Source organism: Lissotriton helveticus, chromosome 4_2 (genome assembly GCF_964261635.1).
Source record: "Lissotriton helveticus chromosome 4_2, aLisHel1.1, whole genome shotgun sequence".
In the NCBI taxonomy this organism is placed as follows: domain Eukaryota; kingdom Metazoa; phylum Chordata; class Amphibia; order Caudata; family Salamandridae; genus Lissotriton; species Lissotriton helveticus.
The window spans coordinates 96,556,862-96,571,382 of record NC_136064.1 but is presented as its reverse complement, the minus strand read 5'-3'; the positions used below and the strand labels follow the sequence as shown (position 1 = coordinate 96,571,382).

The window sequence follows — 14,521 nt, the reverse complement described above, 5'->3', positions numbered from 1 at the left end:
TGAACACACTTGTAGGAGACACAGAAACAATAACCAACCGAGCCCCAATCTGAAATACTTTCAAGGCCTCAGTGGTGGTAGTCTTTTCGTTTTTTGGTTATTATGGGTTCTGGTGAACTATCAGGGCAGTAACTGGCCCTCCGCTGCTGATTAAGAGTCCACTCCGAGCGGAACTTGCCACATTTTACATCACAGAGCAGCAATCACTTGAGTATTAGGGGGCATGCTGCCTTTAATGCCCTGCATCCACAGATGAAAACATATCTATTTATCAAACTTGCATATATATTTTTGCCATTCAGGCCAAATCTGTGCCCTGCAGGTGGCTCCACAGAGAGGCCAGTGGTGTGTTTTCCCACACAGTAGCGCTTAAGGTGGAACCTTTGACGTGAACATCATGGTATACCCAAAGGGTCAGAATACAGATGAATACTTGTGGGAGTCTGCTCAAAGCTATAAAAAGGGTGATCATAACGGGGGGTAGCTACACAGCGGGTCACATTCCACTAAACCATCCATTGGTCCTGTGCGCTAGAACGGGACCTACAAAAAGAGCTGTTCCACACAAGTCCACCTAACTATAAATGTGACCCACTGAACTGCTGCACACGAAGGGGATGTACTTACATGTGCAACACGGCTGAGCCTGCAATGGTTTGCTGAGTTCTTGTTACATGCACCTTGCATCTTACAGGCAGAGGTGCACATAGGTCTGTTGAGTTCTGGTTACGTGCACTGCTGGCTACGCCTGCATCTTAGAGGCAGACTAGCCCTGTTTATTGTGGGTAGACTATTGGTCGCTTCTGGGCTGGTGCATTAACCTGCCCTGTACTGCTGTACATTGCCCCATGGCGTCATGCCCATATGTCGAGGCAGGGATTCCTGTCGCAGAAGGATGACAAGATATGACTCCTGTCTCGAGATATGGACATGACGCCATATTGATGTCAGGCACAACATGTGACAAAAGGTACATAGCACCAACATTGGGAGGCATGTAGGGCCTCTAACTCTGTGGTGTGAACACTGGGTTATTCTTTTATTTACTGTAAAGCCTACCCGCTGTGTTTGTGATGCTGCTGTGAGTATCACTATATTGTAGCTCCTCTGGTTTGATGTTCGGAAACACTGCAAGGAATTGGGCCTTCTTTGGTGAAAACTAGGACATGCACTGTGTATGCTTGCAGCTTGATTGTGGTGGTGAAATAACCCAGGAAAAGCCTGCTTGGGGCTCTGTGCTGTGCAGGATAAATGTATACTTTCATTCCTTGGTGGTCATGATTCAAGTTTCCAATATGTGCTGTTCCTTCAAATTTGAAGAGAGGTCACTGGTGCTTGCTGTGACCTGCAGGACTCTGCTGCAGCTCCACAGTTCACCACCAGAGGGCAGTGAATAGTGAGCAGTAACTCGCCTATGGAAGTCCTGGCCTTCTCTCTCAAGCTGAAACTCAAGGTCACAAGGAGAGGACAAGCCAGGCAGTAGGGAGGGTGGTACCCAAAAGGAGGACGTACATTGGTTCGGTGAGTGGATTTCACTGACCCCTGGTTCAGGTTACAGCTGGCAGTAGGTTTACATTTGCACAGCCCCCCCCCCCCATCCCCACCCCACTTCTACTTAGTCTGGATCCTTGCCTGAAACCCCTCATGAAGATGGTGAAAGGTCAAGGCAGATATTTCTTTTGCAATGCTCATCAATTGATTGTGCTTTCTGTGTTTGCCAGTCAGTGCTTAATTTGAGACTGTGGTTTTAGGTCCTGGGCACCAGCACTTAATTTTTAAACACCAGCGCCTATGACGGTCCAACACATGGTGGCGCTGTTTATTTAGTTGAGAGACGAGCACAGCAAAAGTTGTTTGTCAATTAAGTATACCTTAAAATGACTAATACCTGCCCCCAAATAATTGTTATAGCTTTGGGGCCTGGAATAGTCTGAATTGTCACACTTGAAGGTAGTAGTTGTGTTGGTGCCGTCACCGGCAGCCGAAGCACTGGCAGGTGCAAGGGGTGGTGCAGGCAGCATTGGCCTCCTGGCGAGAGCCCTGGCACTTATTGTTTTCCCAAATTATACTCTGGCTTTGCCTTCCTTTCCATAGTGCTGCTATTGTTTGCCATTTTCTTGGTAACACTACTTGTTCTACTCAGCCTATCCTCAATGGGCTGGCCTTCAATGGACGGTCTGAGAGGGTTAGGAAATGCTCGATCAGATCTGGGAGAGTTTGACTTTGACAGTAACAAAAGCTGCAGTAGCCAAGCTCAGTTCAGAAGAAGTGGATATATGGTTGACCACATTTTTCGATTAGTATTCTTTTTAAGTGATCAGGCTATGTAATTGCATTGCTTTTGGTGTTTGTCTTACATATGTTTGTTTCTTCGATTGCAGGGCCAGCACCATGAACCTCCTTGAGATCCTCGCCACCTTGCTCTTGATCCTCTGCAGACAAGGCCTGCACGGTTTCTCCACCGATGTCTTGGTAACACCCCAGGATCACATTCCAGCCTTCATACCCCAGTCTACTCTGCCTCTGGACCGGCCTCGCTTCATAGCGAAGCCCATCCTGGACCTCACAACCTACTGCGACGAGGAGTGCGCGAGACGCGAGGCCGGGCTGTCTCCCCAGGACTTCCAGGAATACCTCTCCTACGAGACCGTCTACGCCAATGGCTCCCGCACCCTCACTACTGTGGGACTGCAGGGCATCAATCCAGGCAACACCACATCAGACGGGTGGAGCAGGAAGCGCACCAGGAGGCATGTACGCCACAAACGGCACATCTACGGCACGGACGGGCGGTTCTCCATCAGCAGCAAGCGTTTCCTACTGGACTATCCATTCTCCACAACGGTGAGGATCTCCACAGGCTGCACTGGGATTCTGGTGTCTGAAAGACATGTCCTTACAGCAGCCCACTGCGTCCATGATGGCAAGGAGTACGTCAAGGGTGCAGGAAGGATCAAAGTGGGCTTCTTGGTACCACATAAAAGCTCGAAGAACATGACGCAGCCGGACAAGTTGGTCATGCGGTGGGTGCGGGTGAAGCGCACGCAGGTGCCCAAAGGATGGATAAGGGGGCCCAGTGACCTCAGCATGGACTACGACTACTCCTTGCTTGAGTTGCGGAAGCCCCATGAGCACCCTTTCATGAAGCTTACAGTCGCCCCTCCGGTGGAAGACATGGCTGGCAAGAGGATCCATTTCTCTGGCTTCGACAGCGACCGCGCTGGAGAGCTGGTCTACCGCTTCTGTGGCGTGGAAGATGAGTCCGCTCACCTCATCTACCAGCATTGTGATGCCCGTCCGGGTGCCAGTGGCTCCGGGGTTTATGGCAAAGTCTGGGACGCTGGGACAAAGAAATGGGAGAGGAAAGTCATCGGGATCTTCTCAGGCCACCAGTGGCTGGAGGTGGATGGCGAGCAACAAGATTACAATGTGGCAGTGCGCTTCACAGCTATGAAATATGCCCAGGTCTGTTACTGGATTAAAGGTGACTACAAACATTGTCAAAATGAGTGAGTGCCGAGTTAGTCTTCATTGGGTTGAGAAATCATGCAGATGTGGAGTAAATTTGTCCTGTTTGAGTGGATGGACCACAAACACACAAGCACTTAGAGATGTTTGGAGAAGATGGAAGGATGCTGCTACAGTCAGGATAAACCATGCTTTGAACCGCCAGTTGGACACAAGTCATGATGTGAACATAGCGTGTGCGCTTTTGACTGCAACACACAAAGTTAAAGGGAATCTTCACAGCTGGGCAATTTCTTCTTTGTTGTGAGGTCATTTAGGAAAGACCTTTCTTTGAAATGCGAACATCGTCTTATGGATTGTGGCAATTGGAAGCTGATGACCTTATGAACATACAACCTGCTGGCACCCTTCTATCCAAAGGTCTTTCTATGTCGCTGAGGAAGGGGTGGGAAGTTGTCCTACCTTCTTCAAAAAACCTTATCCTTGTTCCACTAAGATAGACTTCTTGTTTCCTCACTGACCAAGTGTAGGCTTCCTTTGGCCTCAGAGCAGGTCCCCTACTTTCCTGATTAGTCCATTTGCTTTTTTGCACAATTCAGAAGCACCTGGTAATAATCGAGCAATTGAATGCGTGGTTCATCAAAGGTGACTGTGAACTGGCTTCTATTGATTGAAAGGGGTGTTTCTCTTTCTAGTAGCCCTCTTGCACAGACTGTGGAGTACTTACCCAGAGATGCTGTACCCTTTCAGGATACACAGCTGCCCTCTCTGGAGACATTGACTGAAATACCATCTTTTCCATCTATCACACACTTGCTAATTGCACTTCTGGTCATGAATTGATGGATGGATGAGAATTTATGTCAGGCATTTGAATCAAAGTAACTCAATACTGTTTGAGAATCCTATTTAGGTAACGTGCAGAAGATGCCAAGAGTAGATTAGAACATAAATCCATACAGAAAAGGCATAGAAGGCACAGTAGGTGGATAGAGCTGAGAATATTCAAGGTTGAGTTGAAGGGCAGGAGAGATGGATATTAAGTAGCTTATAGAGAAGCCGAGGGGGAGACAGAAGTGATCAAATTGATGACTCGATACGATGGTTGAACGTGAAGATAGAGGAAATTGAATTGTTGAATAGATGCCATTGACAACAGTGATATCAGAGGTGGATGACTTGATTAATACTCTTGGAGAATCTCATTAATGGTCAAGATGTCGAAGGTGATGAGCTGAAGTTTGTGACGGGGAGGACAGAGGCGATTAAAATGATGAATAGACAAGATCGTGGATGCTGATCCTAGAGCTGGTTGAGATGAGGAACAGACTAGGTAGAGATGTTAGGAATAAACATGGCTGAATGGATCATTGGAGGATGGGGAGGACTGCAATGTAAGCGGCGCCCAAGGTGAAAGAGCACAACCATCACAGACATTGTTGAGAGGATTAATTGACCATCGGTCATAAGTTGAGAACAACGAGACAGAATAAATAGAATGATAGAGATGGCAGAGTTAAGCAAGCAAGAAGTATGATATTAATCTAAGATTAGATACTGGTTATGAACAGATGAGCTGGGTGGGTAAGATCAGGATTCAACAAGATGCATTATGATAATATTAGAAACAGCTGAATCCATAAATGGAGGAGACAAATGGCAGTAGCAAGAGAGGAGTTCAGTGGAAAGAATAGACCAGATGTATAAATACAGTAGGATCAAGAAAGAAGGGTTATGGCTAGAGGAGATCATTGAGATTTATAGATCATTGGAGGAGAGTTAGAAAGAGCAGATATTGGAAACTAGAGTTGATGAGTTACAAAGATACTTTATTTAGATTGAGATGATGGACTGATATGGTAGAGTATCCAGCTGTTTGGTGCTGGAAAACCCTTTGGGTAGCCATGCGCTTTATAAGATCTAAATAATAATAATAATAGAGTATGAGAACATAAGATTGATATTATCAATAATGAAGACCAGGGGATATGCAGATGATGGATAGGAGTGCAGGAGGAAGCAGAGGGGCCCACTGGTGGGAAGATAATTGTGGGCATGAGATGATGGTTGATGGATAGAAGAGATGGTGAGTGATGAATAGAAGACAAAGTGAAAGCCGATGAAGAAATGATGACCATTAGCGGTTTCCATGTGCAGCGCATCTTCCCTGATCGCAGCATTCACAGTACCAGGAGGGAATTCATATAGCACGCTACACCTACCGGCCATGATTGTCTTTCTGCACTGGCAGCGTGCACGAATAAACAGAGTTTACTTTTTTTGTGTACTAGGTTGAAAATAAAGGTTTTCATGAAAAAACAACTTTTTTACAAGCCCTGATTCCCCTACCTTGCCTGTCTTTGCTATAAATGTGCTCTCAGTGTGCCCACACACGTTTACTTCTCTACAGCTGCCACAAATGTCATGAATGGATCAACTAGGTAAAAATGTACTTGATCCTGTCCAACACCGTCTTCTGAGTGTTGCGAAAGGAGGATCCTATAGAGTGAACGGTATAAGAATCACAAGTGTACTAAGACCATAGTAAACGGTGGAGCAGTCCCTAACTTATTAACGATTCATTGAATTGTGTGGTGATTCCTAATGTGTTAGAAAAAGAAGAATACTTTGCAGTTTTTCTAGCTTAATAACATTTTTGTTGTTGTTTTTTTTAGAGAGTTTTATATAGCGCGAACTTGACCCGAATCGGGTATCAGAGCACTCTACATACCACCAGTTGCATTACATGAGGACGCATTCATTTTTTTTTTGTTAGACACGGGGAGATTAAGCGATTTGCCCAGAATCATTAGAATGAATAGTTTGGAATTGTCAGATTGCCTCAAACTGTTTCTATGATAGCCAAGTACTGTAAACTCTTTGCTTTAGCGCAGTTCGGCTCCCTTCTTTCTAGTGCACACACTGCTTTCCATGGGGGATGTAGGACATTACAACGCATGCTTTTACAACGCATGCCATTACAACGCAACTTTTACGACGCAACTTTTTCAACGCAAGTCGTTACAACGACTTGCGTTGGGGGGCGCTGGATAGTGAATAGTTTAATTTACTATTCAACTCCAGTCCCCGTGGATAGTAGGGAAGGTGTTGGATAGTAATTAAACTATTCCCTATCCTAGAGCGCCCTCCAGCGCAAGTCGTTGTAATGACTTGCGTTGTAATAGTTGCGTCGTAATGGTAGTGCGTTGTAAAAGTTGCGTTGTATAGGATGTTTCCCTTCCATGGGAGAATGATCTTCTTTCCTGTCTGTCTCTAGTCCTCTATCACAATCTGTCTGTCTTTCTCTGTGCCTGTCTTTCTCTGTTATGCGTTGCCTACAGTATGCATTAATAATTGTTGATCAAAGACCTCTAATGAAACAAGTTCACATCGCAATAGTACATTGAAGATAGTTCATCATGGTGGTTCAGTACCCGCCGCAGTTCTTTCTCCAAGACGTTCAGGGACTGAAACATGTCTATCAATAAGAACAATGTGTGCTGTTTCTCAGTAAGCATTTTTTCATTACTCATTTTTGACTTGAAATAATTTTGTTTCACAATTGCATGTTTTATAGGCCTTACCACTCCTGATGAAGCCTTGAAACGTTGCGGTAAGTAGCACACTACTCCTGAACCCAAGGTTAATGGTTAATCCAGTGGTTATAAGTCATTAGAGGTTATCTTGGGGAACAGGCAGGGACACACATGGCTGATATGCGAAAATGTGACGGGGTAACGCCACATATTACATCACGGTAGGTAACAACGCGGACGTTACATCGTCCGCGTTTTTACCACGCATGGCATTACAACGCAAGTCGTTTCTACGACTTGCACTAGATGGCGCGCTGGACTTAGGAATAGTATAAATTACTATTCCTACTCCAGTTAGCGCAACAGCAGGGAATGTGTTAGACTTAAAATCCAACACATTCCCTGGTGTTGCGCGCCATCCAGCTCAAGTCGTTGAAACGTCTTGCGATGTAATGCCATGCGTGGTAACAACGCGGACGATGTAACATCCACGTTGTTACCAACGTGCGTGGTACTGACAGCGTTGTAAACGCTGTCTCCCCTGATATGCTTATGGCTCTCGGCCACCCCTGGCTTATGCCACAAGCCATGGATGGAGCCTACCCATTTTAAGAGAATAGTCCCATCTGTCCAGCTCTTGGGCTTCTCTTCTGGTCCTCATCGCTGAGAGGGCCCTCGTTGTGCAAGACGCTTCCCAGGGGACCATGAAAAAACAACATTTGGGAGATATGCCTGCACACTGACTATTGATAAGGAGGGGTGGGTAACCCAATATACCTTTGCGGGCTCGGGCAGACAATATGTATAAAGGAAGTATACCAGCAAGGGTTTTATTATTAGACTCAGTGTTACAGCGTCAAAAGGTCTATATCACTAGAACTCTTAAACTGAGGATATCAGTGGCTGTCGTAGTTGTTGTCACACCCAAGAATTGATGACTAGACCTCAAAAGCTATCACACTAGCTCTGAGGAATTAGAACAATTCAGAAATGAGAAACAGTTCAGAAATGAAAAGCAACACGAAAATTCATATTTCAAAGAAACCTATTATTTATATCTTTGAATCAAACTCATATATTGTAAGGGTACAAAATCAACTTAATTGTTACCAAATCTTAGGTATAAGGAAATGGACATTCATTCCATAAATACAAAAGATAAAAAATCCAGTCTGTATAATAAGTAAATGTGACTTCTTGTTGAGATAGCCAGTAAGTCAGATGGAAGTAAATGCAGACATGGACTGGTATGTCGACGTTTCGGTCTTATATGGTATTATCCCAAGACCATCATCAGGACGAAGGGTTAATATGGTATAGATGACCCCTAAAGAATGACAATTAAGTTGATTTTGACACTGAGTCTAATAATAAAACCCTTGCTGGTATCCTTCCTTTATACATACATGCACACTAACTAGTCATGCCTGGATTCCAGATGGCCTGCACCCACTTCCCCCTCCAGTAACCTTACCACTCATAACCCTTCTAGGCCACACTGGTGTGAACTGGCTCTTGCTAAATGAAACAACAAATACATGCGAGGATGACAGCAGAAGCAAAGTGGGTTCCACCTATATTAGCCCTATGAATTATTTGCTTTTTGATCACCCCAAGTTGAACATTTAGGCCCTAATTACTAATGCCGAACGGATGAGCGTCCTTACTGTGAGGGAGTCCCACTCGCTGTGAATTCTAGAGTGCTAACCACCAGTGCCTGCCTTTTAAGATAAACTCACTGTTGTGCAGCTATGGTAAGATGCTGTGACCTTTACTCAGTTGACATACAGAGGTCCTGTAAGTAGCCAGGAGACTGTGGGTCTTGAGGAGTGCGGCACAGAGGGTGTTCTACTTCTTGTCTGCTAAAGGGGTGCAAAAGATGCCCCCAAAGCAGGAGAGCGGTACAAAAGGGGGTGGTGATGGACGGAGCATCTGAACCAATCAAACACTCACACCCAGTCAAAAGATCTGGGTTTAATCCATCACCGTTCTTTAGCCCACTCTGCCACCCCAGTTCAGACATGGCCATATGCAAATCAGTCTGACCCTGTGCCTTATGGGAACAGTCCAGCCCGAACTGCCAAGCCATGCCTTCCCTGGACCGGAAACGAGCTTCCTAGGACCGGTTTCTGGCATTTCAGCCGTCTATAGCCAGGCTTGCTTGAATCCAGTGGCAAAGTGAGCAAGGGACTCACGTCTGAGCATACCCTGCAAACTTATGGCGGCCAAAGCGGTACAAAAGGGGGTGGTGATGGATGGAGCATCTGAAGCAATCAAACACTCACACTCAGTCAAAAGATCTGGGTTTAATCCATCACCGTTCTTTAGCCCACTCTGCCATCACCACCCCCTTTTGTACCCCAAAGCAGGAGGGAGCATCAGGAGTCCAGGCAAAGCAGAGGTCTGGCAAGAGAGCAGCAAGGTCAGGCTACTCAAAAAAAGGAGCCTGTAGAGGCCTGAAGAGATTGCTTCTGGTGGCTAGAACCTTCTTTATTTAAAATGTTGATGGGGAGGGTGTGTCCATAATACTCTTGTCCCTAAGGACCCTTCAAGGGCCCGGCACACCGCACGGGAATGCAGGGCGGCCCCGTCTCCCAGGGACACTAACTCCAAAAAGTATTGGTGGATTTCTGCCCCAGTGCCTATACCTGAGTCTGAGGGGGTGGGATAGATGAGGTGGGTCTGGATACTGCCTCCAACCAGTGGCCAGACCATGCAAGGCAGGATTGAGATGCTTCTGCCTCCAGATAGGAGTATAAAGGGAGTTTGCTCCCACCCAAGGACAGAACAAGAAAGAGTGAAGGCTTGTGGGGAGATGGCAGGGTCTACAGGGTCCTTGAGGCTCCCCCAGGGACCTACAATGAGTTGTGCACCCAGGTGCCCAAATGGGCATGAGCATCCGGTAATGAAAAAATCTGCACCGCCAGGCCACAGATCTGGGGCATGCAGCAGAAAGCCAAGGAGTGCCCTATTAGCCCCTGGGAGTGCTTTAGATATGCATATTTTCTCCTAAGAAGGGGCAGGGACACCATCAAGCTCTTTAAAACGCCATTTGGGGGCTGCAAGAAATTCAGTATCCCCCCCGCCCCGAAGTTTTTCTAAAGTTGCTTTACGCCTCCTACTGGATTAAATCCCTCCCCCCAGGAGAGGCTTTTTATCTTTTTGAATACCCATAGAGCCTGTCCTTGTGGACATGGTCTCTGGAGCATAGGGATGTCTGTTATTGGTCCTAAAGTTGCAGTGGAAGCACTTGAAGGGTAGAAATAAGACTCTGGGCCAATGCTAATGATTGCCAATACAAGGTTTTATATGTTAGTGAATAGCATTGGATGTTGGTACTGTCTCCATGGATTTCAATGGTGTTGGAATGATGGATTATAACATTATTTGCTTTACTAATATAGTGAACACTGACAGAGCCAGGCCTGCCTTATTAATAATAAAAGCCCCATCGATTGTAAATTAGCTTCTAATATAGGTGGGGAACTGTGATTTATTATGGTTATGTCTTGCTGGGGTGTCATCATGTTATGGGATGTCACCAAAGGTCTTTCCATCTACCCGAATGTACCTTTTGGTAAAGTATTGTGTAGTATGTAGTAGTCTGTGCGTAATAAAGTACTTTTCCTTTTAAAAAGAAAGCACTGACTAGGCAGTGATTTGAGTGTAGTTGTTGCGTGTCAGCGAACCTGGGGTGCCAGCCAATCCCACCTCCTCTGAGTAGGTCTTGGGCTGCTCTGCTTTGATACCCCGAGAGAGTCAATTGCTATAATGAAGTGCTTGGCTCTCATTAAAGAGGAGGTTGTGGACTTATTACTGGTGATGGACTCACATCCTTCTTAGCTAATAGCCCACTTTATTACGGTAGCCATCTTACCTCCATATTTAGCATATGGCAGTAACCTCTGCAATAATTGTAACTTTTATTATAGGACACTCTAATGGAAGTATAATTCAGGATTTTTAACATCCTAAACAATCCCACCACTCAAATGCAGGTGTAATTAAATGATCTGCATCATAATCGATCTCTCACACCTCCTCACCCACCACACGACTAAGAAATGCGCCCTATAACACGATAACCATACCTCGAAGGTCGTGACGCACAACATGGAAACACTTTCCACATGGGTTAAAAAAGAAAGACAATTTCCAACCTCAAAACCCAGCTCTCTATCCATGTAGGCAAGTGCTTCAGTTCTCCACATATGGGTAGTAAGCATTATATATACACTGAGATACAATACAGTACAACCCTGTCAACATCCACACTCACAGGTCCATATAGCAGGAGGCTGCGCACTTCCTGCCTCTGGAAGAAATAATCCTAAAGTGCTTACATGCAAGACATGAAGAATAACAGTCAACGGGAGAAAAAAGGCGATGAGGATGCTGCGATCACGATACGAGGCACTGATCAGGAGTGCCAGCGACACAATGAAATGTGTGTGTCTTGACCATCAGTGAAATTTGTTCTTATAGAGAAGAACATTAAACCCAAATAACACATACAGACGTATGTACAAACATACATCAAACTCAACACCCAAAGCAGTGCAGCAAAACCACAAATGATGATACCACCAGCTGTCCGGCTGTCTGAAATGCTCCAGAAGCATAGAGGAGTGTGTGGTATTGGTACATTGAGGTCCTGTTACAGACAGGGCTCACTGTCCTTGATTGCACCATGACACATCTTTAAACAGGTGCACCGGGTGCAAACGGGGACAGTGCACCCTATTGCAAGTAGCGCGCTGGCCTGGGGGAAGTGCACTCAGTAAAATATAGAGTGGCTGTTTACAGGCCACTCTGTGTGTCATGATGCAGGCAGGATGTTGTTTGCATTTTAAAGAAGGGGAAGCGTTTCCCTGGCAGGCAGGTGCAATGAGTGTCTGCTAGGGGATGTCTGAGTGTCCTCTCCTCTCCTCCAGAGGGCCTTATTTAGGTGTTAAACAATCCTAAAAACTGCTCCCAGAACACAGACAATGTCCTGGGAGTGGGGAGTTGTTTTCTTTCCCTGGCAGGAGCCTGTTTGGGATGGTACCATAAAATCAATTAACTCCACAGGGGTCTGAACTATTATAAGCAAAGTTAGGTGACACTTGGAAAGCCCCAGTTTTTGTCCCTTGCACCAAACTAGTTTTGAACCGGTTTTGAGTGACCATAGAAGAGGGGACTAGTCATTACCCTGACCAAACCTCTGGATGGGCACACAGGCTCTGCACAAGGGGAGAAGGGTTGCCCCATCTTGGATTTTGAGAGTGAGGGACCCTTTAGGACTGTTTACTCCTAGTAACCCCATTGGTCAGGTCAGGTGTCACCGCCACCCACTAGCTGTTGCTGGGGATAACTGTGGCACCCAAGTCAACCCCCTCAGAACATCTTCTGGTGCTGTGGAAGATCCAAAGAGGACAGGACTGCTGCCTGCGCACTGAGACGAGCCCTGAAGGACCGGAGCTGCTTCCTTTTATGCCCAGAACAAAGAAGTGGACTCCAAAGGTCTGTTGGCTGACCTGTGTGGCTAGAGTAACACAACAAGCTGCAAGAGGCCTGTTCCTGGAAGTGTCCAGCTGACCAGTGGCACTGGGCCTTTACAGAACTTTGCTGTTGACCTCTGCTTGCCACCCTAGGAGTCTCTATTTGCCTTCCTGGGAGGTCATGTGGACCTCAGAAGTGTACTCCTGTAGTTGTTTGGGCACCAGAAAAAAGGTTGGAAACTGAAAAGCCTAACCTCCAGAGTTTCAGTGGGGCCTGCAGGTAAAGTATCCAACCGTCAGTTCCACGGTAGTGGATTAAAGTTCAGCTTCACCCTCCTCCTTGTACCTCCTCCTTGTACCTCAGATAACATGACTATGTCCAATTCTGCATTGGGAATTTGAAGAGAGAGATCTCCAAAGAGATCCAGCGGGACCAACCTGCTTCAATTATTCAACCTTGGGTTCCACTGCGGTGGCTACAATTTCAGTGGTGTGTGACATCTAGCAGGTGATGGACTTATCCTCTGAGGTAGACACCAGATTATTACCTCTTCGAGGAGCAAACCCTTTGTGTCAAAAGATGAGTATGGAATGTACCAGAACGTCGCTCTGCCTAGCAGGGCAATAGCTCACAGGGCTACTAACATGGTAAGTTAATTCAAGGCAGTCACTTAGGGGACAGCAACAGCTGTGCACTTAATTGTGGCACGAAGCAGCACAATGGTACGCCGAACATGGCGGCCGCAAATTCGCTCAGCTCCACATGCCCAGCTATCATCCGTCATGATCCTGCGCCAACACAAACGAGGAAAAGTCACCAACACGAAGATATGGGTTTGAGGAGTCCCCACAGCAAAATACGGGGGCTATCAGCCCTCCCGAACACAGGTGGAGCCGCTGTGGGCAAGATGGGGCCTTTTGCCCCTGCCAGATGAGGCAGGAGTTGGCAGGGTTTGGCTGTGGTGACGTAGAACAGTGAGGCTCCGGTTTGAGCGGGGCTGATCTGTGCAGTCCGCCGTCGCAGAAGTTAGCGGACCAGGGGGCGTTTGCTTGGAGCCCTCTTTAAACTCCCTGATCAGCATGCCTGGCCTGACCATGGGAGGCGCCGGGAGCAGCAGGGCCATGGCAGCATGACTGGCGTGAAAACATTGCCCGCAAAAGGGGCCAACGGACGCCAAGAGACACCGAACGGATTTAGAGAAGAAGAGCGGCATGTCAGGGCCCCATGATCTAATCGGTGAGGAGCGTATGATCCCCAGGGGCAGCTCACGAGACCACGCAGCAGGCAAGGCTGGGCCGGCCAAGAGACTGATGGGGGAGTGGAGGGACATCGCCTACAGACAATAGAAGGCTGGGCATCAACAAGCCCTGATTCTGGACACGGTTGAGCCCTCTGCATGGCTGGATAAGGCCCACAGGCCGCCCCAACCCCACATGGCCGGGAACGGTGGTGTGGCATCATAGGGGCTTCGCACCATTATAACTGCCACAGTCCTGCTGAGCCCCAACTCCACATAGCAGCGGGGGTGGGAGAGTCATGCAAGGCGAGCTCAGGCCCACTGGGTACACAATACCCATAAGTGCAACCCGCTGATCACTTTATGGGAACCAATGCCACGAGTCTTCAAGGGGCTACAGCCACTTCTAGGACCAAGCACCCATAAATACCAGACCCCCTCAGGGGCATCATAGAGGGTGGGCACATCGGTCACGGAGACAGCCAGGCTAGGCTTCGTGCAGTTTGTGACGTAGTGTCCCCCCCACCTTCTTGGTTGTCTTGAGTTTTGCGCGGTGCCTATATCCTGATACAGTCGCCACATTGGCATGTGGCTCCAGTGGGCGGCAGATCTGACTGCACGTGCTGCCCCAGGGACACGCAGTGAGGGTGAAGCAGGTCAGAGATAAATCGAACCTGCAGTGAGCCGGGAATCACACCCCAGACCAACTGTGCAGCATGACTAAAGAAAAGGGACCACCAACTGACAAACAAAGTACTCTTGACAAATACACTCAGCCGGGCTGTCCCCTGCCACAGAC

At 47.2% G+C, this 14,521-nt stretch overlaps 1 protein-coding gene across 3 annotated transcripts in view; it reads left to right on the top strand.

Moving 5' to 3' along the window:
• The window catches only part of LOC144752222 (serine protease 23-like), a 96,359-nt gene extending 90,569 nt beyond the window's left edge, over positions 1–5,790 (top strand). For 2 of the 3 annotated variants that reach the window (XM_078640201.1, XM_078640200.1), the window contains exon 2: positions 2,382–5,790. In XM_078640201.1, coding sequence (XP_078496327.1) covers positions 2,392–3,513 — 1,122 coding nt within the window. In that variant the 5' untranslated portion in view covers positions 2,382–2,391 and the 3' untranslated portion in view covers positions 3,514–5,790. The remainder of the gene's footprint in view (positions 1–2,381) is intronic. The other variant, XM_078640198.1, reaches the window with a different exon arrangement.
• The last annotated feature ends 8,731 nt before the right edge of the window (positions 5,791–14,521 follow it).